The 26,665-nt window shown below is 43.1% G+C and overlaps 1 protein-coding gene across 1 annotated transcript; it reads left to right on the plus strand.

The window, feature by feature from the left end:
* The first annotated feature begins 100 nt into the window (after window positions 1-100).
* LOC135522146 (keratin, type I cytoskeletal 9-like) lies at window positions 101-9,117 on the plus strand. Its single transcript, XM_064948149.1, has 2 exons — window positions 101-8,387; window positions 8,524-9,117. The coding sequence occupies exon 1, from the start codon at window positions 3,163-3,165 to the stop codon at window positions 4,048-4,050; it is 888 nt and encodes a 295-aa protein (XP_064804221.1). The 5' UTR covers window positions 101-3,162; the 3' UTR covers window positions 4,051-8,387; window positions 8,524-9,117.
* Window positions 9,118-26,665: the final 17,548 nt, after the last annotated feature.

Here is a 26,665-nt window from a genome sequence, read left to right on the forward strand (position 1 = left end):
CATCTCCAGGGGCAGGTCAGACACATAAAAACACATCTATCAGTGTGATTCTCTCTGGGGCAGAGTGTTATTATTTCCTCCAGAAAACAGACTCTCTGAAACCCAGCAACAGACTTCCCTTTCATCACTAGATAGACAGAGTGGCCCACAGTGTCTTCTGTTATGGGGAGCACTTCCATTTGTGGTGGATATAGCTGGCTCTTTGTGTACAGTGCCTTGCAAAAGTATTCATCCCCTTTGGCATTTTTCCTATTTGTTGAATTACTACCTGTAATTTCAATAGATTTTTATTTAGATTTCATGTAATTGACATACCCAAAATAGTCCAATTTGGTGAAGTGAAAAAAATTATTTGTTTAAAACTTAGTGCTGAAATCCCGTTAATGGGATCGGTATGACAACAGCCAGTGAAACTGCAGGGCGCCAAATTCAAAACAACAAAAATCTCAAGTATTTTACACCATTTTAAAGCTAAAATTCTTGTTAATCCAGCCACAGTGTATGATTTCAAAAAGGCTTTATAGTGAAAGCACCACAAACAATTATGTTAAGGTCACCACCAAGTCACAGAAAAACACAGCCATTTTTTCAGCCAAATCTAGGAGACACAAAAAGCACAAATAGAGATCAAATGAATCACTAACCTTTGATGATCTTCATCGGATGACACTAATAGGACTTCATGTTACACAATACATGTGTGTTTTGTTTGATAAAGTTAATATTTATATTTAAAAAAATCTGAGTTTCCATTGGCGCATTATGTTCAGTAGTTCCAAAAACATCCAGTGATTTTGCATAGCCACATCAATTTACAGAAATACTCATAAACATTGATAAGAGTTATAAGTGTTATGTGTGGAATTATAGATCCACTTCTCCTTAATGCAACCGCTGTGTCAGATTACAAAAAAGCTTTACGGAAAAAGCAAACCATGCAATAATCTGAGAATGGCGCTCAGAAAACATTTACATATATCCACCATGTTGGAGTCAACAGAAGTTAGAAATAACAATATAAATATTCACTTACCTTTGATGATCTTCATCAGAATGCACTCCCAGGAATCCTAGTTCCACAATAAATGTTTGATTTGTTCAATAATGTCCGTCATTTATGTCCAAATAGCTACTTTTGTTAGCGTGTTTGGTAAACAAATCAAAACTCACGAAGCGCATTCACTAGTTGCAGAGGAAATGTCAAAAAGTTATATTACAGTCCTTTAGAAACAGGTCAAACGATGTATGGAATCAATCTTTAGGATGTTTAACATAAATCATCAATAAGGTTCCAACCGGAGAATTCCTTTGTCTTCAGAAATGCAAAGAAACGCAGCTACTTCTCATGTGAAATGCGCGTGACCAGCCTGTGGCACTCTGCCAGAGACCTGACTCATTCAGCTCTCATTCGGCCCCACCTCACAGTAGAAGCATCAAACAAGTTTCTAAAGACAGTTGACATCTAGTGGAAGCCTTAGGAAGTGCAACTTGACCAACATCCCACTGTGTATTCGATAGGGGCAGAGTTGAAAATCGACCAACCTCAGATTTCCCACTTCCTGTTTGGATTTTTTCTCAGGTTTTTCCCTGCCATCTGAGTTCTGTTATACTCACAGACATCATTCAAACAGTTTGAGAAATGTCAGAGTGTTTTCTATCCAAATGTACTAACAATATGCATACATTAGCAACTGGGACTGAGTTTACTCTGGGCACCTCTGGGCACCTTAATCATCCAAGCTACTCAATACTGCCCCCGGCCATTAGAAGTTTTTTTTAAATGCAACAAAAAAACTAAAAAAACTTTAAAAAACGGAAAGGTGGTGCGTGCATATGTATTCACCCCCTTTGCTATGAAATCCCTAAATAGGATGTGGTGCAACCAATTAGCTTAGGAAGTCACATAATTAGTTAAATAAAGTCCACCTGTGTGCAATCTAAGTGTCACGTGATCTCAGCATATAGACACCTGTTCTGAAAAGCCTCAGAGTCTGCAACACCACTAAGCAAGGAGCACCACCAAGAAAGCAGCACCATGAAGACCAAAGAGCTCTCCAAACAGATCAGGGACAAAGTTGGGGAGAAGTACAGATCAGGGTTGGGTTATAAAAAAATATCTGAAACTTTGAACATCCCACGGAGCACCATTCAAACCATTATTTAAAAAATGGAAAGAATATCGCGCCACAACAAACCTGCCAAAAGAGGGCGGCCCACCAAACTCACAGACCAGGCAAGGAGGGCATTAATCAGAGAGGCAACAAAGAGACCAAAGATAACCGTAAAGGAGCTGCAAAGCTCCACAGCGGAGATTGGAGTATCGGTCCATAGGTGTAACGGTTTTCTTGAGGTGAATCAAATCAAATCAAATCACATGTATTTATATAGCCCTTCGTACATCAGCTGATATCTCAAAGTGCTGTACAGAAACCCAGCCTAAAACCCCAAACAGCAAGCAATGCAGGTGTAGAAGCACGGTGGTTAGGAAAAACTCCCTAGAAAGGCCAAAACCTAGGAAGAAACCTAGAGAGGAACCAGGCTATGTGGGGTGGCCAGTCCTCTTCTGGCTGTGCCGGGTAGAGATTATAACAGAACATGGCCAAGATGTTCAAATGTTCATAAATGGCCAGCATGGTCGAATAATAATAAGGCAGAACAGTTGAAACTGGAGCAGCAGCACAGCCAGGTGGACTGGGGACAGCAAGAAGGAGAGGCGGACCAAAACGCAGCGTGGTGGTTATTCATGGTACTTTAATAAAGACACTATACATGAATAAACTAACAAAACAATACATGTGAGAAAACCTAAACAGCCTATCTGGTGAAAACAAACACAGAGACAGGAACAATCACCCACCAACACACAGTGAAACCCAGGCTACCTAAGTATGATTCTCAATCAGAGACAACTAATGACACCTGCCTCTGATTGAGAACCATACTTGGCCGAAACATAGAAATACCCAAATCATATAAAAACAAACATAGACTGCCCAAACCCTCCCCCCCCCCAAAGGTGCAGACTCCGGCTGCAAAACCTTAACCTATAGGGGAGGGTCTGGGTGGGCGTCTGTCCGCGGTGGCGGCTCTGGCGCAGGACGCGGACCCCACTTCACCAACATCTTAGTCCGCCTTCTTGTCCACTTCCGTGGCCTCCTAACCATGGTGACCCTACTAAATGACCCCACTGGACTGAGAGGCAGCTCGGGACAGAGGGGCGGAAGCTCTGGACAGAGGGGCGGAAGCTCTGGACAGAGGGGCGGAAGCTCTGGACAGAGGGGCGGAAGCTCTGGACAGAGGGGGGGAAGCTCTGGACAGAAGGGCAGGGGCTCTGGGCTGAGGGGCTCTGGCGCCTCTGGGCTGACTGGCGGCACTGGTGGCCCCTGGCTGACTGGCGGCACTGGCGGCCCCTGGCTGACTGGCGGCACTGGCGGCCCCTGGCTGACTGGCGGCACTGGCGGCCCCTGGCTGACTGGCGGCACTGGCGGCCCCTGGCTGACTGGCGGCACTGGCGGCCCCTGGCTGACTGGCTGCACTGGCGGCCCCTGGCTGACTGGCGGCACTGGCGGCTCCTTGCAGACTTGCGGCACTGGCGGCGCTGGGCAGACTGGAGGCACTGGTGGCGCTGGGCAGACAGGTGGCTCAGGCGGCACTGGGCAGACGGGTGGCTCAGATGGCGCTGGGCAGACCGGTAGCTCAGATGGCGCTGGGCAGACTGGCGACTCTGATGGCGCTGGGCAGACGGGAAGCTCTGGCAACGCTGGAGAGGTAGGCTCTGGCAGCGCTGGACTGAGCATCTCTGGCGCCTCTGGAATGAGGGGCTCTAGCGCCTTTGGACTGAGGGGCAGGAGCTCTGGCAGCGCCAAACAGGCGGCAGACTCCGGCAGCGCTGGAGAGGAGGAAGGCTCTAGCAGCGCTGGACTGAGGAGCTCTGGCGCCTCTGGAATGAGGGGCGGGAGCTCTGGCTGCGCTGGAGAGGAGGAAGGCTCTGGCAGCGCTGGACAGGCGGGAGCACCTGTAGGGATGAGATGGAGAGACAGCCTGGTGTGAGGGGGTTGCCACCGGAGGGCTGGTGCGTGGAGGTGGTACCGGATAGACCGGACCGTGCAGGCGCACTGGAGCTCTTGAGCACCGAGCCTGCCCAACCTTACCCGGTTGAATGCTCCTGGTCACCCTGCCAATGCAGCGAGGTGGAATAGCTCGCACTGGGCTGTGCAGGCGAACCGGGGACACCGTGCGCAAGGCTGGTGCCATGTAAGCCGACCCAAGGGGACTCACTGGGGACCAGATGCGTAGAGCCGGCTTCATGGCACTTGGCTCGATGCTCACTCTAGCCCGGCCGATACGCGGAGCTTCAAGAATATGGTTTCAAGAATATTTCAAACCAATACATGTATGTATATTCGATATTCATCAATGACTGTTATAGGCCTATATTCAATTATAACGTTTCCTGTTCGTAATAAAAATCCCATCTTCATAAAAAAACAGTCTAAACATAAGAAATTGTCTCATCCAACATTGGCTCCTCGTAGTTAAAAAAAACGGAGCCATCTACTAGGCCTGAAGGCCTGTATTCGTCATCCCACTAACCAGAGCTCGGAATCGGTCCGTACCTCACCATCTGTTGCATCATTGACCTCTCCAGAGTCCTGGTGATCAAACCTCTCATACATGGAATCAAACAACATCCACAAAGAACCAAAACACTCATACAGGTGAAAGTTGCCCACAACACAGTGATTATGACATTTTTCCATTTCCAAAACACACTGTCAAACCAATTTGTTAGAGCGTTATCCACCCCAGAGTTCTTTGCTAATTCGTGAGCTAATGTGGTTAAACCAGCCAGGGCCTTGGTCACTGATCCGTCTGGAGCTGTGTTATCATAAAATAAACGTACAGCAATGAACCCCAATCATTCTACCTACCCCGCCCTTTTCTGCCAATTAACATATCGAGAGTCAGTCTATTTTACCAGGTCATGAGGGAGGTGGCAGATAATTGGTCAGAGAACCCCTTTACTGCATCCCCAGTATCATTCACAAATCTCTGTTGATTATAATATAGATGTCATTAATCCAATCCACATTTTTATATATTGTCAACCACCAAAATAATGTAGTGGTAAAGTCTTCACCTTTGATTCATAGCTTTGTATTAATCTGTAACTTCCCTGAGGATGCCAATAGCATCCATCTAGACAAAGTTACTCCCATCCTGGTCAAAACTCCTCCTGTGCCTACTTTAGCCTCCTATAACTGGCCTCTGATGACTAACTCGAACTGATTGGACCAATAACACCGGGGCGCAAGTTCCTAACCACCCTTTTTGGTAGTTTCTGTCGTATACGTCCTTTGCTGGTATGAGCCCACCCTACATCAGATATAGGTGCTGTGAGGTTAACCTCTCTAGGGTATGTGGGACGCTAGCGTCCCATCTGGCCAACATCCAGTGAGTTTGCAGAGCCAAATTCAATTACAGAAATGCTGATTATAAAAATTCTGAAAACAAAACATATTTTACATAGGTTTAAAGATTAACTTCTTGTTAAACCAACCACAGTGTCATATTTATAAAATGCTTTTCGGCAAAAGCATACCTAGCCCAGAACATACCTTGCCCAGAACATAGCCCAGTTGACAAATGAATCCTACAGACGAAGAACCATATATGTGACATAAAAAAAGAGATATACATGAAAAATCATTATTGGACACCATTTTTCTATAGTGAACCGGTTTCACAAGCTTTTCACGTGCTAATTAACAATAATTTTAAATTTAAAGATAGGCTCTCGTGGAATAACCGTTTATGTGCATCACTCATGGAAGGACAAGCGCACAACCTTTCTGTTGCTGATGAAAATCGCAGAAATGTGGGAAAGAAACGTAAAACAAAACTAAAAGAATGGAAAGACAGGCAAAGGAAGATCTTACGGGATGCGGGAAAACCCTATACAAATAGTAAGGGTCAAGACAAAACTGGGAAAAGCTGTCCAAAAGAGGTATGTGGAAAAACCGTATATCAAGCTAGCTAGCTATAGAGTACAGTAACTAAGATGTATGTTCTGGGTTGTCTAATTTGTAACTATAGAGAAAACATATTAGCTAAAGTTCGTTGGCTACTAACTCATACATTATCGTTACAAATGCTATTGCTAGATTATAGAAGAAACATAGCTAGCTACTTTTTGTCCATCCACCGGATGATTCGACATGGCTACAGTAGCTAGCTAGTTACACTGTATCCTGCAGGGAAGAGCATGTTCCACGACGTGCAGAAAGGATTGTGGAAAGTTGACTGATGAACGCAAGCTGCATCTGTTCAACAGTTTCTATACTGTCCCATACGAGAAACAACAAGCGTTGATTCTCTCCGGCTTAGAACAGGTTAGAAATAAGACAAAACGCCTATTATTATAATAGCTACATTGAACACTTGCATAGTTTAACTTTGACAGTAATGATACGTACATTAACGTTAACTCTAAAAGGGCTGTGTTACACAATGGTGCAATACAAACTCATTCTGTGTATAGATTGGGAGTGTGTGAAAGATGGAGGTCCTGATCAAGCAATATCCTGAATGTGCTACAGTATATTAAATTCTGAATTCATCATTGTCAAATTTTATTGCAGCATGAGGTGAAACGGAGACGTAAACCTGAGGATACAAAGGAGAACAAACGACGAACAAACCTTCAAATACCATGTACAGCAAGCAGGCCAGAAATTGAATGTGTGCAATGTTACTTTCATGTCTGTGTTCCAGCTAACCAACAGCCGTCTTCAGGCAAGTGAAAATATGAATTAATGTCTATATGAATATCAACTACAAACATATTGTATTCTCTATACTACTTTTGAATAACCTGCTAATTGAAATGTAATTGTTTTGGTCAGGTTATTCAGGAAAGGTTAGCTGAGGCAGGTGAGGTTGCAGGGTCTCCAGATCAGACTACTGAGGCTAGGTCTCCTTTAGAAGATGGAAGAGGGAAGCATAGCAATAGGTCATGCGCTATGGATTCCAGTCTGGATTATTTCACTATAGCAGTGCTCTAAACAATCTTCTAAACATTAACATAGAGTATCGAATGGATGAATAGCGAATTCTGAAACAAAAATATAAAAATGTTTATTATAAAATGATGGTAACTAAGCTGTCCAACTACCACCTGAGCATTGAGCGATTACCTTCCCCCTCCCACCGGACGGCACTGGCCTAATTCTCGCTGCCCTACAGGACCCCCGGCCACAAACGGCAATGGCGTGACCGGGATTTGTACCCCGGTTATAGCGACACAGTTGCACTCTAAGGCAAGTCCCTAGACCATTGAGAGAATACAAGTTTAACAACACCTTGTTGTCTCCTTACAGGCCACATCGGATACATGCTACAGTGAAAGAGGGCATCAAGGAGCACATTCTATCTTTCCCAAGAACCCAGAACCACTACTCTCGGATGAAGGGGGATGTACACAGAGAATACCTCAGCCCTGATCTGAATTTGTTGCGAATGTACCGACTCTACAAAGAGAAGAATACCACATCATCTGCAAAATTCTGGGTTTATAGGGACATTTTCAAACAGCAGAGTCTCAATTTCGGCCTACCCAGGAGTGACACCTGTGGCAAATGTGACGCATTCTTCACTAAGATGTCAGCAGCAACATCTGAAGAGGAGAAGAGGAAGATTGCAGTTGAAAGTGAGTTGCACCATCGAAAAGCCGAAAAGGCCTACACACAGCTTCAAAGTGACACTGAGTGGGCTAAAGCCAATGCTGACTGCCATGTCATTTCTGTGGATTTACAGAGGGTGATGTACACCCCTAATCTGACCCACTCCAATGTCTACTACCAGCGGCAGCTGTCAAATTTTAACTTTTGCATCCAGGAACTTGGAAAAAAGATCCTGCATACATGTGTGTTTGGCATGAGGGGATTGGACACAGAGGGTCCATTGAGGTGGCAAGCTGCATAATGAAGTGGGTGAAGACAAAATTCACGCCACTCACCAAACCAGAGGTGCGCAAGTTGATCATATTCAGTGACAGATGCTGTGGGCAGAATAACAACTGGCGGATGCTCAATCGGATGTCGATGCTCGTCTCTATGGGTTACTTTACCCAAGTTGAGCAGAAGTTCATGGTCTCTGGTCATTCTTTCTTCCTTGTGATCGATCTTTTGCCACCATCGAGAAGAGGCGCACGGTGTCAGTCCTTCATACACCTGATGATGTTTCAAAGATGATACTTGAAGCACAACCAGCAAAACCATTCAAGGTGATGAGGATGCAATGTGAAGACTTCAGGCACCTCCCAGATTCTGTTCTCAAGCGACCAGCTGGACTACAGATCACCTCAGTGAGGTGGTTAAAAGTCACAGGTATTGCACAGAGAATAGTTTACTAACATCCCATCAACATGCAACATGTTGTTCTAACAATAAAATATCCTAATGCTTGACTGTGAAAGTTGTTTATTGATGTCAGGAATTTAAAATGTTTCTGTTCTAATTTCAGTTGAGGATCCTTGGAATCTGTACGCCAGACAGAGCCACAGTCTATTTGAGGGATAGAAATCGTGGCTGATCTCCAAACCAAAACAAGGAGCTACACCTCAACCTCCCTATTTTGCAAGCCACTACCCTAGAGGATATGAGAGTCCTCTGCCCATCAAAAAAACAAGTACCAAGATCTGATGACCATGCTCAACTACTTGCCAGCTGCTGCACGCTCTTTTTATGAATCACTGCAGAGTGAATAATTTGTTGTTAAACCAAGCTACATAATTAACTGTTTTTTTCTGTGAGTTTATGATCCCCTGAACCTGTATAGTGTGTTGAATCTGAATACATTTCAGAAGACATGTCACCCCTATTGTAGGAAATTAAATGTATAGTAGGTGTTTTCTATGTGAATCAATTTGTGTATGATTTGAACCAGCACAATATATTGAATTAATTTAATTTTAAGATGTTGTTCCTAGTGTAGAAAATGTTATGCACAATGTGTTCTGTTGAGTATTATTTTGTGTGTGATCATTTGAACCTTTTTTAATCTGAATGAATTAAAAACAAATAAGTCGTCACATACAGTATGTGAGTATTCATTTGATCTTGATTCCCTTTTTTTATTCATTACAATATACAGTGTCTCTCTGTTACCACATTTAGCATGAACTCTAAGCAGTTAATACTTATTTACTGCTGTCACCTCAGTACAGAAGGACATTTCTTGCCTTTAGCATGGGTTTAACGCAATTCAAAACTTAATTGCTGATCATAGTGTTAAACACAAAGAGAATGGTTTTCTGAACGTTTTGTAATATTGACCTTAGGGACCTGCATATTGGCACATCACATTGATCCATATTTGATATTTACAAGTTGTGCTTGTTTTGATTGAATTAATTTAATTGTATTCTATTTTTGTAGTTCTATGGTATGTTCACATTGAGGGCTTCATTTTAAATGAGACTAAGATTTCATGACTCAACTTTTAAGAATAGTCATCAGTGCTAAAGTTGATAGACCACCTTTACCTCCATACAAATGAATTAACTGCATATTGCATTTAAGTTATTTAGATGAAGGGCATCTGTACTTGAAAGTACTTAAAACATCATATCAGGTGTTAAAAAAAGACATCTTACAAGAGTCATGCAAAATGTCACATATACTGTTCTTCCACAAACTGAAATCATCACTGGAGATATACTGTTCTTCCACATTCTAAAAATTAAAACGGCAATAAAAAAAGTATTATTTGAAATAACAAAAACATATAAATTGTTGTTGGAAGATATGGGTATGGTGAATTATTTGTCAACCATAAAACACCTAATGTGGTACACACAATTAATAATATAAAAATAACTGATTATCTTAAAATGGAAAAATTGTCACATATATGGTTCTTCGTCTGTAGGATTCAAATGATTACAAACAGTAACCAGCCAAGCAGAAGCGTTACAAAACTCAGAAGTAGAGATCAAATTAATCCCTTACCTTTGATGATCTTCATATGGTGACAATCAGAAGACATTAATTTACTCAATAAACGTTCCTTTTGTTCGATGAAGTCTCTTTATATGCTAAAATCTCCATTTTGTTAACGCGTTTTCTTCAGAAATCCACAGGCTCAAACTCAGTCAAAACAATCAGACAAAAAAATCCAAATTGTATCCGTAAATTTCATAGAAACATGTCAAACGATGTTTATATTCAATCCTCAGGTTGTTTTTTTTAGCCTAAATGATCTATAATATTTCAACCGGACAATAACGTCGTCAATATAAAAGGTAAACAAGAAATGCACATGCGCCTGAAAAAACTCTGCGTCACGTTAGGGTCCACTCGTTCAGATTGGTTTTACTCCTTCATTTCTAAGAATATAAGCCTGAAACGATTTCTAAAGACGGTTGACATCTAGTGGAAGGCATAGGAACTGCAAATGGAGTCCTAAGTCAATGGATACTGTAATGGCATTGAATAGAAAACTACAAAACCAACAACAAAAACTACTTCCTGAATGGATTTTTCTCAGGTTTTCGCCTGCTAAATCAGTTCTGTTATACTCACAGACACTATTTAAGTGTTATACTCACAGACACTATTTAACAGTTTTGGAAACTTTAGAGTGTTTTCTATCCAAATCTATCAGTTATATGCATATCATATCTTCTGGGCCCGAGTGGCAGGCCGTTTAATTTGGGCATGCTTTTCATCCAAAATTCCGAATGCTGCCCCCTACCCTAGAGAGGTTAAGAATTGTCTCCTGTACTTCCAAACCTAATATCTTGACCTAATATTTTAGTTACCATAATCGTGTCCGCCAAGTAAGTTGGGAACGCTTCTACCCATTTGCTATATGTATCAATTATAAAAAATAAAATAAAAAAAGTTGTTCATTATCACATAGGCCACAACTTCTTTCCTAACCTGCAGTGTTTCCTAACCTGCTCTACCATCCTTCCTCTAACCTGCTTTCTGTCTACCCTGGTGCTTATTCTGTGCACAAATATTTCCGTATGCTCCGTATGCTCCAAAGTGTTGTCTAATTACCTGTACCCTCCATCCGGTTGATACCTGGCTCTGCCCATGTATCAATATGCAGCATATCTAAACAATGACAGGTAAGATTAGTAAATTATCCTTATGTCTGACATTATCTAGTAGGATCACCCCTTTCATTTTCCACATGTCCAATTCTCCCTGGGGCGTTCGTTCATGGCTATCCTGTAACAATTCTCTGTCAAGTGTCTTATCTTCTTTGAGATTTATCTGTGCTGCTTTTTATGGTTTTAAATGCCTATGTGCTTGCCTGTGTAAATAGTAACCTTTCTCTTCTTTCTTATTTCGCAGGCACTAGTCAATGCTACAATTTCGGCCTGTTGTGCCGAATAATTTGTAGGCAATGGTTCAGTGTCTAACACCTTATTTCTTGAAACCAACTAAGCTTTCATTCCCCTTTTGTCTCCACTCAGTAACTGTTATCTACCCATTCTGTGTCACTTCTATCTTCTCTCCTCATGCTACTCCCCAACCATCAAGGTCGCAGCAGTGCAGGGAGGGCTTCTCCGTCTGCCCTTCCTTCTATCGGTCTGTCGCTCTTTCTAATAACAGTCAGTATCAAATATGGGTTGGTTCCAAATATTAACTAAATGTCTCACTGTCACCCTGTCTGAACTCATGGATTTTTAGAAAAAAACATCTGTCTATGGTGGCAATCTCTAATGTTATTACATAGTATGATTAAGGTTATCTCAATGCTCTCAATGATCCTGAATCACCACAGATGTCATATATCCCTGTCCTGTTGGCTTGGATTAGGTTATAAATACTTAACACAAGTCTACCATTAATCTAAGGCTATGCCATTTCTTTCTTGTCATCGGGCCAAATTACAAATATGTCAAAGAACTATAAACTCATTCATTCATTATAAATTACACAAATTACCTTAAAATCAGTATCACAAATGACCTTTCAGACCACAAAGGAAAGCCACGATAGATGTCAAAAGTCATACCACCCTTTCACAGTAGTGTTTCTTACTATATAATACAAATTAAAGAAAAACCATCAAACATTTTCTACATGTTGTATCCCAGATTCCCAGAACATTCCCTTTATCAAAATAATTCACGTGTTTAATTAAAACTCAGAAAATAAAACTTCTAATATTCCATATGTGTGTGTACCCCTTTAAGATATCGTGTCTCTAGGAAAAAATGGAAATCTCCTCAAACCAAAAGGCTAAAAACAAACAAAACATTTCCAGGCCTTTTCAATTTGGTAGGAACATGCCTCTATCTAAACTCGCTCCCAGAAAACATTTCCGAAGAGAGACAATGAAGCACTCCTTCTCCCAGAAAAAAACACTTGTTCAGCCTTCATTATACTACCCCGATTCAGAAACCCAAACGTTGACTACAAATAAAACATAATAATAATGATAATTCCATTGTACTCCCTCCAATCATTCGTTTTAAATTTCCTCAATGGTTATATGTACTTAATTGAACACGCGCTACCCTTGGTTACAATACTGTTCTTTAAATCTATGAAATTACACTACTACTTAACTAGTTTAGCCCAAGCTTGCTTTGCAACATTAAAACCCATTCAGTCTGTCTGCAAACAGTTTCTCAAAATGCTTGATAGGAATAACCTGCCATTAGACCCACACAACTGTGATTAATGTGCACTGTAAAATAAAATTAACTCAACCTGCAATCCCCTTTACTGACCTGACGTTTTTCCACGTAATGGAAACAGATTATAATGTTAGAATACCTTAACTTCCTGTTCCAATTCACTGGTGTTACCTAAACAATCAAACCAAAAAAACAATAACCAGAAACTATCACAAAACTTTTATTCGACATCAGTGTCACGTCCTGACCTTAGTTCCTATTTAATGTCTCTATTTTTGGTTTGGTCAGAGCGTGAGTTGGGGTGGGCATTCTATGTTTTTGTTCTATGTTTTGTATTTCTGTGTTTGGCCTGGTATCGTTCCCAATCAGAGGCAGCTGTCTATCGTTGTCTCTGATTGAGAACCATACTTAGGTTGCCTGTTCCCACCTGTGTTTGTGGGTAGTGGTTTTCTGCTTTGTGTGTCTTCACCTTACAGAACTGTTTCGTTTTGTTCACTCTCTCTTTGTTGTTTTTTGGCTATTGCAGTGTTCAGTTTATTTATTAAAATTAACATGGACACTTACCACGCTGGTTTTGGTCTGATCCTTCCTATTCCTCATCCGAGAAGGACGACGATCGTGACAATCGGTCAATCCATAAGAATAAAAAACACATTTCGATGGGCACAACTCTATAGCAATTATCTCTCTGCTATTATTTAGAATTCATTAGATTTAGGTAACTGTCTCTTCTCTGATTCAGTAATTTAAATACGACTCCATTCTCAATAGGTTATTCCAGCAGACCATTTAGGCAAAACACCGTCTTGCATCGAAATTAGCTTCGCTATTATTTTGAATGAATTAGTCTCTCAATTTAACCTAACCAAGCTATTAAAACCTTCAGTTTATATCTTAAATAAACACCAACTGTAACCTTCCAGGCAAAACATATCAATAGTTGTATTACAATCAGAATTAAATTTAGTCTATTGGTGCATAGGCTGGGATTCGAACCCGACCCACGTTGTAGTCAAGAATTCAACCGCTGGACCACCAACACTACTGAAATGGTGGAGACGCAGATAACCCTATTATTATAATTACAATTACAATTCCCAGAAAATAACCCTAATTTAAAGGTCCAAGCGTTTCCCCAGCGAGCATTCACATTAATCTCGCTCTCATGTCTCTACCTCTCTCTTTCTCCCCCGATTGTTGCGCCTGTCCTTTCCCTTATGTTTGCAATTTTGGTGGTTGTGTCCTACTCAGTCACAATGTTTACAGGGAGCCTTACACTCCCAGGCGAAATGTCCTGTCTCATTGCAATTGACAAATGTTCTATCGTCTGATCCTGTACATTTTTCCCTTCTCTCTTAGGTCCCTTCCCCTTAAGGCCTCCTTTATGTTTGTCTTCAATTACCCCGATAGTTACTGTTAGATGCTCTGACTCAACCTGTTCTATCTATTTACAATCTCTGTGATTATGGCCTACTTTATTGCAGTGTTTGAGTGGTGCCTCACAATCTCTAGAAAAATGACCCGGTTTGTGACAGTTAATGTATCATATAGTGTGTGTGGCAGGTTTACAATGATGGCAAAAAATAACATTTGAGAGTGCGCTGACCCTGGAGGTACGCAGCTGGAGGTTGAATGTTTGAAGGGGGTACGAGACTATAAAACATTTGGGATCCACTGTTCTACTATATCAAACTGCTATTGTTCACCTGTTTATATTGTTCTTATATGTTCTTCAAGACATATATACAGTATTAATGAAAACCCTGATGTGAAATTCCCAGTTTAGGAATAATTTCTTGATGAAATCAACAACAAAAAATTAAGATATGTTCTAATTGTCTATTATGCTGATGTTTCCTCTTGTGTGACTGAGTCGATATTTCTATGAGTAAGGGAACTGGTGAATAATAATACCTGTTTAGGTCAATAATGCCTGTCGTGTTTGCATAATAAACCTGTTTCCTTTTTGTGTCATAACTGCTTATGATAGAAATTAATGAGGAAACTAGTAGAAGACAAGTATTCAGCTCTCTCCCTCACACACAACAACAAGGCATTGCCCTGTGTAGCGTGCCGTCTTTTGGATTGAACGTCAAACGTGTGTCCAGACTCTCTGTGGTCACTAAAGATCCCATGGCACTTATCGTAAAAGTAAGGGTGTTAACCCTGGTGTCCTGGCTAAATTCCCAATCCAGCCCTCATACCATCATAGCCACCTAATCATCCCCAGCTTCCAATTGACTCATTCATCCCCTCTCTTTCCCCCTGTAACTATTCCCCAGGTCAGTGCTGTACATGAGAATGTGTTCTCAGTCAACTTCAAAAAACATATTTTTAGTTGTGCTGACAGTATACCATAAGAAACGGGCAATGTAAATAAACAGTGAGCATACAGTACGTACTGTTTCGGTTGCGTGAATTAGCTGTCAGTGGTTCTATCATGCTAGGATAAATATAACCTTGCTACGGATGCCAGGGCTGCTCTTCTACGTGAAATTAAACATTAGTGCAAAGGCAGGATGTAAGCCAGTGTGTTTCACAATGTTACTGATGTTGTTACAACTTAATACCGTCCTGAAGATATGCACTGTGATATCTAATTTTGTAGATCAGTGTTCACCCATGCCCTACACACACACACACAACCTGCTGCACCCTACAGCAAAAAATAACAATCTAAAATTAACACCAGCAATCTGATAACATGAGAATAACACACACACATGCGCGCGCAATATGGTAATATGAGAGTGAAAACTGTTGCCCAAAGCAGAACGTTTCACAGGAGGCATCCTATTACCCAGCATCTAACAGCATTATTTACACACTATCTGCAATCTCAGACAACGTGTGTGTGTGTGTGTGTGTGTGTGTGTGTGTGTGTGTGTGTGTGTGTGTGTGTGTGTGTGTGTGTGTGTGTGTGTGTGTGTGTGTGTGTGTGTGTGTGTGTGTGTGTGTGTGTGTGTGTGTGTGTGTGTGTGTGTGTGTGTGTGTGTGTGTGGATAGGATTGATTTGCAACATCTGAGACCATACTAAGATCATTTTCATTGCCAAACATTCTTGTCTGAGAAGAAGCCATGTAAAACCATAGCTATAACCATAGATATAACTGATCCTATGTAGACCTCTGGAAGGTTTAACAGTAGAAAAACAACAACCACAGGTCATATATCCCAATACTCACATTTTATTCCCAGATGTTGATACAGAAACACCACTGAGGATTTTAATACTACACACGAAGTTTAGAGAACATTCATCCCTCGTCATTTTCTTATTAAATCCTAAACTGTGTTTTCTGCCCATTAAATTGCAGTTATTCTTGTTCTGTCTGGCTGGAGTGAAGATGGTGGGTGTACTCATACCCTCACCTTAATCCACTCCCTGCTCAGGATTTTTGCTCCACCTCATCCCCATCTGCAAAGAAGGCCAGCCCTCATGGCCCATGTACGATCTTAGGAGCATAATCGAGAGCATACTGTCAGGCTGCATTACAGCCTGGCACGGCAACTCCATCGCCGCCGACCGCAAGGCTCTTCAGTGGGTGAAACGTGCAGCCGAACGCACCACTGGGTGCACACTGCCTGCCCCACAGGACAACTACAACAGCAGGTGTCGCAGGAATGCCAAGATGATCATCAGGGACCCCAGCCACCCAAGCCATGCCATGTTCTCCCTACTTCAAACACTCAGACGTGGGCAGTATAGGAGAATCATGGCAAAAACTGAAAGACTGGCCAATAGTGTCTACCCTCAGACCATCAGGCTGCTGAATAGCCACCACTAGTCAGCTATCTGCTCCGCCTCCCCCATGCTACTCTTCTTATGGGCTCCCCCCACACCCTCAAAATCTCTCTTACCTTACCTGCTGCTTCTGTCACACCCTGATCTGTTTCACCTGTCCTTGTGATGCACGTCTTCCGGTTCCATGGACTCCCAGTGGATTTGGTTTCCAACCGGAGTCCTCAATGCTCATCTCAGTTTTGGAAGGCGTTCTGCACCCTTATTGGGGCGTCGGCCAGCCTATCCTCCGGATTCCATCCCCAATCGAACTGTCAGTCGGAGAAAGCTAACTAGGACCTGGAGATCACCCTAAGATGCCTCATCTCTGGTACAAGGCTATTCTTGATGGTCATCAGAAGATGGGGCAGGGGAAAAGGAAGTGGGAGTTCTACTCCATCATGAAGGAGGTCCTCTCTGGTGATCCCCGCAGTCATTATATCATCTTTTCCCACACACGACACTCACACTGTTACCCACAACACTCACATCCCACAGCAACCCCAACATCACTACACACACAACATACAGCACACAATACTAATTACACTGTCACTCAACACAGCACGTCTGCAAACACCCCACACACAGCACACTACAGTAACACTTGATGCACTCTCACCCTCTCCCTCTGCTACAGTACCTTATAACTCTCATGCCAACACCACTCCCCACTCTCAACCCAAAAAGGAGACCAAGGGTGATGCTTGAGGCAAAACTGGACAATATCATCACACTTCAGAAATAGACAGTTCAAGCACAGAGTGAGAGGAACGATATTCTTGTCACGTTCTGACCTTAGTTATTTTGTTATGTTTTTGTTTTAGTATGATCAGGGCGTGAGTTGGGTGGGTTGTCTATGTTCCTTTTTCTATGTTTTGGGATTACTGTGTTTGGCCTGGTATGGTTCTCAATCAGAGGTAGCTGTCATCGTTGTCCCTGATTGAGAACCATACTTAGGTAGCCTGGTTTCACTTTTGAGTGGAGTTATTTTAAGTGTCAGTGTTTTGTTCCACACGGAACTGTTTCGGTTTTGTTTTTTCACGTTGTCGTTTATTGTTTTGTTCAGTGTTCATTATTCTTATTAAACACCAAGATGAACAATTACCACGCTGCGCTTTGGTCCGATCCTTGCTACTCCTCCTCAGAAGAGGAAGAGGAAAGCCGTTACAATTCTTTAACAGATTACCACTGCACTCCAGAATTTCAAATAATAGTAGCCTGAATCTATGTATTTATTTATTGTTTAATTGTACCCTTATAATGAATTATCCTGAGATTTTCCCTGATTGTATGTTTAACTGAAATCGTTAATAACAAATTGTTTTGGAACATGTTTTATTCATTGGAAACGTAAATAACACAAATAACACAAACACATAAATACACGTGTGGTTGGGTATTTGTGTGTGTGTGTGATTGTAGAACAGCTGCCCATTGGGGGTCTGGGGCAGGGGCAAGGTCAATGGGGGTCTCCACTGTATTTCCTCTTTTATCCCTTCATGGATCAGGACCATGTTGTGGAGGACACCTGCACTGGCAGTTCCATGGTACTTTGTTTAGAAGGTGCTTGTCAAAATGTAGGAGTCTCCTCCACTTGAGTATCCCAAACTCCCTCTCAATGTGTCCACGTGTTGAACTGTGGACCTGGTTGAAATGCTTTTGTTCGTCTTCAAGGTGGCCGTTGTTTCTGAATGGGACAATTAAGTCCACGCTCGGGGAGTATGCAGAATCCCAGAGCAGATGGAATTGGGTTGGGCTCCAGTTGGGCCTTGAGGTTGCTGGTCCTGTACACTCTGGCATCGTGCACAGAACCAGCATTCCCTGTGTAGATGTTTATAAAAATGAACTGGCGATCGCACACTGCCTGGAGTTGGAAGCTGGCATGGCTCTTTCTGCTTATGTAGGCATCCCTGTTGTTGGAGGGTCCCCTGATGGCACCCACATTGCCATCTATACACCCAATCACCCTAGGGAATCCCGTCTTTCTCTCAAATGCAGCCACTGGCAGCTGCTCTACAGAAGGCCACTTTACTTCACAGAAGGCCACTTCACTTCACACTTCCACTTCACTTCACTCTACAGGCCTGTTACCTCTTGAAGGAAGTGGTGATGCAATGTTCCTTTACTGAGGTTGAACTGGTCCACCACTCTCCTGAAAGTTTCCTGGTTGGCCATCATCCACAGAGAGGCCAACACCCTATTTTCAATGGGTCCACCTCTATGAGACATTAGAAGAGCCAGGACCTCACACAGTATCTGGAACAAAGAAAAATAGGAATCTGTTAGCTCTGTCTTTCAGCTGAGAACACTACCAATCTTGAGTATGTTATTCATTGGGGTTGATGATTTACTGCACAATTGCAATGCAACATTTGCCAGTAGATGGCATCAGTAGCCTATTGACAGGCAGTTTACCAAGGTTTACAGTGCAGAGGATCTTTAACTTCTTGATGCTACCCATCCTGTTAGCGGGATCATTTTCGTCAGCAACCGCTGAATAGCATAGCGCCACAGTCAAATAATATTACAAAAAAATATTCAGATTCATGAAATCACAATATTACAAAACACAGCTTAGCCTTTTGTTAATCCACCTGTCGTCTCAGATTTTGAAATTGTGCTTTACAGCGAAAGCAATCCAAGTGTTTGTGTAAGTTTATCGATAGCATAACAAAACATTATGTACACTAAGCATTAAGTAGCTAGGTCACAAAAATCAGAAAAGCAATCAAATTAATTAATGGAGTTGATGATCTTCGGATGTTTTCACTCACGTGTTCCTTTTGTTCCATAAAGATCATTTTTATACCAAAATACCTCAGTTTGTTTGTCGCTTTATGTTCAGAAATCCATAGGAAAGAGCGGTCACGACAACGCAGACGTATATTCCAAATAATATCCATAATGTCCACAGAAACATGTCAAACATTTTTTATAATCAATCCTCAGGTTGTTTTTAAAATATATATTCGATAATATATCAACCGGGTGCGTAGGTTTTTTAATTACACCGGGAGAAACAATGGCTGCTTTACTCTGTAGCGCAAAACTCACTCTGAGAGCCCCCACCTATCCACTTACGCAATGTAATCTTTCACGCTCATTTTTCTAAATAAAAGCCTGAAACTATGTCTAAAGACTGTTGACACCTTAGGGAAGCCATAGAAAAGGAATCTGGTTGATATCCCTTTAAGGGGAGGTTAAGCATGCATAGGAACAGAGAGGTTTCAAAATAAGAGGCACTTCCTGATTGGATTTTCCTCAGGTTTTCGCCTGCAATATCAGTTCTGTTATACTCACAGACAATATTTTTACAGTTTTGGAAACTTTAGAGTGTTTTCTATCCTAATCTGACAATTATATGCATTATCTAGTTTCTAGGGCTGAGAAATAGGCAGTTTCAAATGGGTACGTTTTTTAGCCAAAAATTAAAATATTGCCCCCTTCACGCAAAAGGTTAATAGGAGGCTGTCATTTATGAGGAGGGTGTTAATTAATTAATGATTGGTAAATCATTACTTTACTGAAACATCATGTATTTGCCTATGTTTTGATATATTGAAATATATATTTTTCTTCTTCTAATTCAGTTGCATAAGAGGAAATTCTACTGACCAAACACAACGCAAATGGAGACTGCAAAGCTGTGGTTGGCTAGCTAGGTCATTGAGGCTGGGCTTGTTTGTACTATGATTGATGATTTTATTCAGGAAATCAGACAGCGTTCAGACATTAAAGAGGAGTAGGCACATATCATATATAATACATCGGATACAAAATATAATATGCAAATGTACTGCAAATTACCTGGAAGGTCTCCTGACCCATCCGAAAGTGATCCCGAAAGGGGTGGTCTGTATGTCGGGATCGCCTCCTCCACATAATTCACTATTCTAACGGACTCATCTTCAATCCCATATATAGCAACTGCTAGGGTACAAGGTGAGACCCAAATGCAGACACAGGCAGGTCGGGACAGGCGAGAGTTCATAAACCGTAACCCTCCCAATCAACCGGGTACTGGAACCCCTGCCCCATGGTCGAACACCCAGGAGGCTTTTTACCATGTATGCCAGATGACCGTCAATGACACGGGGGGGGGGGGATAGGTCTGGGATCAGAAGGCAAAGAACAGTGAGACACAGGCTAAAATTCTAGACACATGGAAAGTCGGGTTAATACGGAGTAACACAAGGCGGAACTAAGGACCAATGAAACGGGGAGGGGGAGGGCAGTTTGCAGGACCCCACCCAAAGGTGCAGGTCCCGAGTGGAAAGCCATACCCTCCACCCAATGCGGTAGCGGGGACCTGGAGTCCGGCGGCAGTCCGCTTGTCGATAATACCTGGCGCTCTTCTCCAGGTATGTCAACAAGCGACCGACAAACATCTGGGCCGAGAGTACATTGACCTCCTTCTCTTGTTCTGGGAAGAGTGGAGGTTGATACCCCATAGTTCACTCAAAAGGAGAGAGACCCGTGGCTGAACAGGGAAGGGTGTTCTGGGCATACTCCATCCAGACCAGTTGTTGGCTCCAGGTAGTGGGGTTGTTTGAGACCAGGCATCTTAGGGTGGTTTCTAGGTCCTGATAAGCTCGCACCAACTGGCCGTTGGATTGGGGATGGAATCCGGAGGACAGGTGGGCCGACGACCCAATAAGGGTGCAGAATGCCTTCCAGAACTGAGACGAGAACTGAGGATCTCGGTCGGAGACCATGTCCACGGATCTCGAATACGTGCTGAACCATAAGCTGGGCCGTCTCCTTGGCAGAGGGAAGTTTGGGGAGAGGGCTGAAATGGGCAGTCTTGGAGAACCGGTCCACTACCATCAGAATGACGGTGTTGACATCAGACGGAGGGAGCCCAGTGACAAAGTCCAGAGAGCTATGGGAAAGGTTGTGGCTGAAGCAGGCAAGAAGGAGTTTGCCATGGAGTCTTGTTCTGAGCACACACTGTGCACTTGGTGATGAAGGCAGAGACATCAGGAACCATTGTGGGCTACCAAAAATGTGTCGGAGGAAGGCTAGGGTACGGCGGGAACCTGGATGATATGTCAGGAGGAATGGAGGAATGAGCCCATTTCAGGACCCGGGACCGGAGTGAGTTAGGGACAAACAACCGGTTAGCCGGGCCCCCTTCATGTTCAGGCTGGGAAAGTTGTGCCTTGCGGACCAAGGTTTCGATAGCCTAATCCACTGAAGCCGCAAGGCATGAGGTAGGGAGAATCGTTTCGGAGACTGAGGGTGTGGCAGAGGAACTGTATAGGCGGGAGAGGGCGTCAGGCTTCACATTTTTGGACCCTGGTCGGTAGGAAATGGTGAAGTTGAATCCTGTAAACAATAAAGCCAACCGGCCCTGAAGTTAAGGCGCTGGGCTGTACGGAGATATTACAAATTCTTATGGTCGGTCCAGACCAAGAATGGCTGTTTTGATCCTTCCAGCCAGTGCCCCCACTCTTCCAACGCCATCTTGACCGCGAGGAGTTCTCGGTTGCCTACGGCGTAGTTCCTCTCCGCAGGATTGAAAAGATGGGACAGAAAGGCACAGGGTTGGAGCTTCTGGTCCTGGGCAGATCGATGGGACAGGGCCCCCACTCAAACATCAGAAGACTCTGTCGACCGCTGGAGACCATGTGAACAGTACTTTGGGAGATGTGAGTGCCGAGAGGGGGGCCGCCAGGTGCCGTAGCCCCAAATGAAATGGAGGTAGAAGTTAGTGAACCCAGGAAACGTTGTAACTGCACCCTGGATGTAGATTCAGGCCACTACCACTGCTTTCACTTTTTCAGGATCCATTTGGACATTGCCATCAGCGATGACATATCCTAGAAATGAGATTATAGAGCGGTGGAACTCACACTTCTCAGTTTTCACAAACAATTAGTTCTCCAGGAGGCGCTGAAGGACTTGTCTGACATGAAGAATGTGGTCTTGGGCAGACCTGGAAAAAACAGGATGTCGTCAAGGTAGACAAACACAAAACAGTTTAGCATGTCCTGGAGCACATCGTTTACCACAGCCTGGAAGACAGCGGGGGCGTTGGTCCAAATGGCATGACCTGATACTCATAATGTCCACTGGATGAAAAACGTACCCAAATGAAACTGTATATTTCTCAGGCCCAGAATCTAGAATATGCATATAATTGTCAGATTAGGATAGAAAACACTCTAAAGTTTCCAAAACTGTCAAGATATTGCAGGCGAAAGCTAAGGAAACTCCAACCAGGAAGTTCTGTTTTTCCTGAAACCTCTCTGTTCCATTGCATGTCTTCCCTCCATTTAAAGGGATATCAACCAGATTCCTTTTCCTATGGCTTCCACATCGTGGGAACAGTCTTTAGACATAGTTTCAGGCCTTTATTCTGAAAAATGAGCGAGAAACATGGTCATGTAGGCGCCCATTAATCCTAAATTGCCAGGGCGATGAAGGAATCGAGGTCCCGTCGTATTTCCCAAGCTGCAAGCTCATCCTTTGTGCCCTCCGACAGTCTGTGGAAAAAGGTGTCAAACAGAGCCTCCAGATTCGAGGAATTCTCGGCGGCCAATGTGAGAAAATCTACTGCGTAATCTGCCACACTATGGGAGTTCTGATGAACCTGCAGTAGTTTGAGCCGCCTCCCTCCCGGGAACCAGAGAATCAAAATCCTTCTTAACTTCTGTCATGAATTCCTCCAGACTATGGCACACAGGGGATTGCTGCTCCCACACAGCCGTTGCCCAGAAGAGCGCCCTTCCATACATTAGCATGATTAAATACGCCATCGTCGATTGGTCCGACAGGAACGAAGAGTGCTGGATTTCGAAAATGAGGGAGCACTGGGAAAGGAACACCCGGCAGATACCAGGATTGCCTGCATAACGGTCCGGAGGAGGTAAGCGGGGTTTTCGAGGAGCCGGGGTAGGTTGAACAAGTCCACTAGTAGTAGAATAGGTACTGGGTAGTTGGGAGGTCTCAGAGGTGGTGGGCTGCCTATGAGCTAACTCACTGATTTGCTCCATTATAGCCTTGAATCCTTGGCCGTGGCGTTCCGTCAGGGAACGAAGTCCTTCCAAAAGGTCCAGCAGTAGCTCCTTATGCCTCCCAATGGTGGCTCCCTGCAAGGAGACAGCGTGACATAGCTGGTCCCAGTCTGCTGGGTCTGTCAGGGCCGGTTCGTACTATAAGGGCACAAGGCAAGACCCAAATGCAGACACAGGAGGCAGATGGTTGAGCTCCGATATTTATTATACCCAAAGGGGGTAGGCAAATGGCAGATTGGGGACAGGCAAGAGTTCATAAACCAGGTCAGAGTCCAAACAGTACCAGGGGATTGGCAGGCTCGAGGTCAGAACAGGCAGAGTGGTCAGGCAGGTGGATTCGGCGTCAGGACAGGCAAGGGTCAAAACCAGAAGGGCTTGGGGAAAAACAGAAGCTAGGAGAAACGCTGGTTGACTTGGTAAAACAAGACAAACTGGCACAGAGAGACTGGAAACACAGGGAAAAATACACCGGGGACTAATGGGGAAAACAGGACACCTGGAGGTGGGTGGAGAAAATCACAAAAACAGGTGAAACAGGTCAGGCCGTGACAGCTTCAATAGGATCGGGAACAAAATCTAAAAAAATCTTCCACAATTGCTCCAGCAAGCACAGCTGCTCCTCTTGCTACATCCACTTCAGTTTTGCCAACAGAAACTAACAGAAATGTAACATTAAAAACGTTCAACAAACTCTGTTGATAACAAACATAGTTTGCAATGAACGTTCACAAACCAAATCCTTGTTGAACACACCTCTGCTCTCCTCCTTCTACCTCTCTGTTGGCCTCCAAGTCAATACCCAGAACAGAAGACAGAAATAATTGCATCCCCCACTCAAAATGGTATCCCATTTCATCAACCACGGTGGTGCCCTGTCCCCTACATGCTCCCACACTATTTAGGTTAAATGACACATAATGACACCTTCACTGGCTCGGCCACGTGATGTGCATGCCTGGTCACTGGCTCCCCCGCTGTTCTCTAGCGCCAACTCGATGCAGCCAAACGCTCTTCTAGAGGTCAGAAAAAATACTTCAAAGACCACAGCAAGGACCTGCTGAAGCGCTGTGACTTAGATCGCTCCAACCTGGAAACCCTAGCACTGGTCAGGTGCACCTGGCAGTATACCTGTGCCAGAGGGGTTCAGCACCTGGAAGACGCTATCTTACAAAGGAGATGCAACAGACGCACCCAGAGACGCACCTCAATATGCAGCTGGGATAATGCAATCCGACTCCCAACACAGCTAGCATCGGTCTCCACAGCCAGATGAAGTGACATGAGCACCAAAAGGTCAAGCCCAACCCTCCCCCCGTCCCCGTCCCCAAGGGGAGCACCGTCATCATTGTCTTCGATGGACAACCAAGATGGTGTGTGCAGGCATGTGATTGTGTGCGTGTGTTTGTTTATGTGCGCGTGTGTCATACTAATTAAAACATCTATGAATAGTGGGAAGCTACGCAATCGTGCATGGCATATTCTCAGTATGCAAAAATGTTTCACAGTGTGTGGATTTTTTGAAATCAAGTATAGTTTAAATGCCAGGATGTTATACTCATTTCGGGTCTTCATCTAGTAGAATTCGATGCACACTTTTCCGAGGTGGGCTGCGAATGATTGGCCCTAGTTCTCTTCAAGAAACCAAACGATCTAGGCTACATAATTGGGAAGATGACGAAAAGCAAAGCTTCTGCGGTGTTGTTCAAATGTAGGCTAACTAACAAAATATCCTTAAAATGATAACGAGTAGCCTTTTGCGTACATCTTTGAAAACAAAAGTATTTTTTAACCTAAAGTGGATTTCTGTTTTCTCATTGAAAAGTGTGTTTTGTTCTCTTGGTTTTCATCAGAGTTGTTAAACTGAACACTAAACCCTCTTTTGATTTCTGAATGTGTCTGCACCAGGGACTCGGGATGTGGCTGCATTACTGATGTCATGTTAATCAGGCCTTTTGATTTGAACATATGGATTGTTTTAGTTTTGTAGGCTAGGCCAGGGTTTCCCAAACTTGTGGATTTAGCCCCAGCAGTCATTCTGATCTCGTTCCCAGTGTTTTAGTTTATTATGTTGCTCTCCAGCGGTTCTGAATTGACCATGCACCCAAAAGTCCACGATTGTCTGCGCACTAGCCTTTTGATTTTAACATTTGAAAAGTTTTGGTGTGTGTACTAGGATATTATTTAATTTGTATATACACTTTGGTTTCATTAATGAATATGTTGAAATGGGACATAATTATCTGTTTCTCTCTTCAGTCCTTTTTAAATAGGATAAAGGGCTACATGTATATAGACTACAGTATATATTGAATGTGATAGTCTGCCTAAACCAGCCTGAATAGGCCTATAACTCCATTCCTATTCTATTCAGAGGTTAGATGAATGAATCAAATTGTGAACTAGTTATTATCAGGGATAGATGTCTGTTGAACTGCTTTGTTGCGGATATGGCAAACTGCATGCTTTTTACTGAAGGGTGCTTGTTAAATAGTATACGAAGATGAGTACATTGTTAGCAGTTTAAGCATGTAGTATGCTAGTATGGCTATCCGGACACGGAAACTCTCAGGAAACTCTGTCCATGTTTGTCAAAACTATCTATCACACCCGAGTATAGCTGTTAATTTCCTCTGCCTTCAGTGAAACAGGATGAGAGACTGATATAGTGTATGTACCAAATGACACCCTATTCCCTATATAGTGCACTACTTTCACAGCATCAAGTACCCTAGTTTTGCTCCTAATAATTATTATTTGATTATCCGTACACCTCTGAAGACTAGACACTTCCATGGCAGTCAGAAGAACTACCGTCTTTTACAGTCTCTGAACACTCGATTTGAACACCATTCACTTCATCCAGGGAGCACCTGTGTCTGTTATCCACCTACAGAGAAACAATATATCCCCATGTGCAGGATGAAGTGTATCCTAGGCACTGAAGTCAGTTTAGCATTTTTCGCCGTAGTGTTTAAAAAGTTAGGATTTGGGAAGGGTAAACTCATTACAGATATGCACCGGTTCTACGGCAAATAGAAGATTGATAGCGTACAGGGCAGGATATGCAACAGACAAAGGTAATTGATGGAGTTAATAATGAACTTATAGGACTCATCATGGATATAAACCATTTTTGTATGGACATTGTCATCGGAGGCTTCCACCACCAATATTAGCTTGATGCTTTTTTCAAATACAAAA

This window comes from Oncorhynchus masou, chromosome 30 (assembly GCF_036934945.1).
Source record: "Oncorhynchus masou masou isolate Uvic2021 chromosome 30, UVic_Omas_1.1, whole genome shotgun sequence".
In the NCBI taxonomy this organism is placed as follows: Eukaryota; Metazoa; Chordata; class Actinopteri; order Salmoniformes; family Salmonidae; genus Oncorhynchus; species Oncorhynchus masou.

Bases quoted from the DNA above. Each gene is read 5' to 3' on its own strand.
- LOC135522146 (XM_064948149.1), top strand. From the start codon at position 3,163: ATGGTGACCCTACTAAATGACCCCACTGGACTGAGAGGCAGCTCGGGA.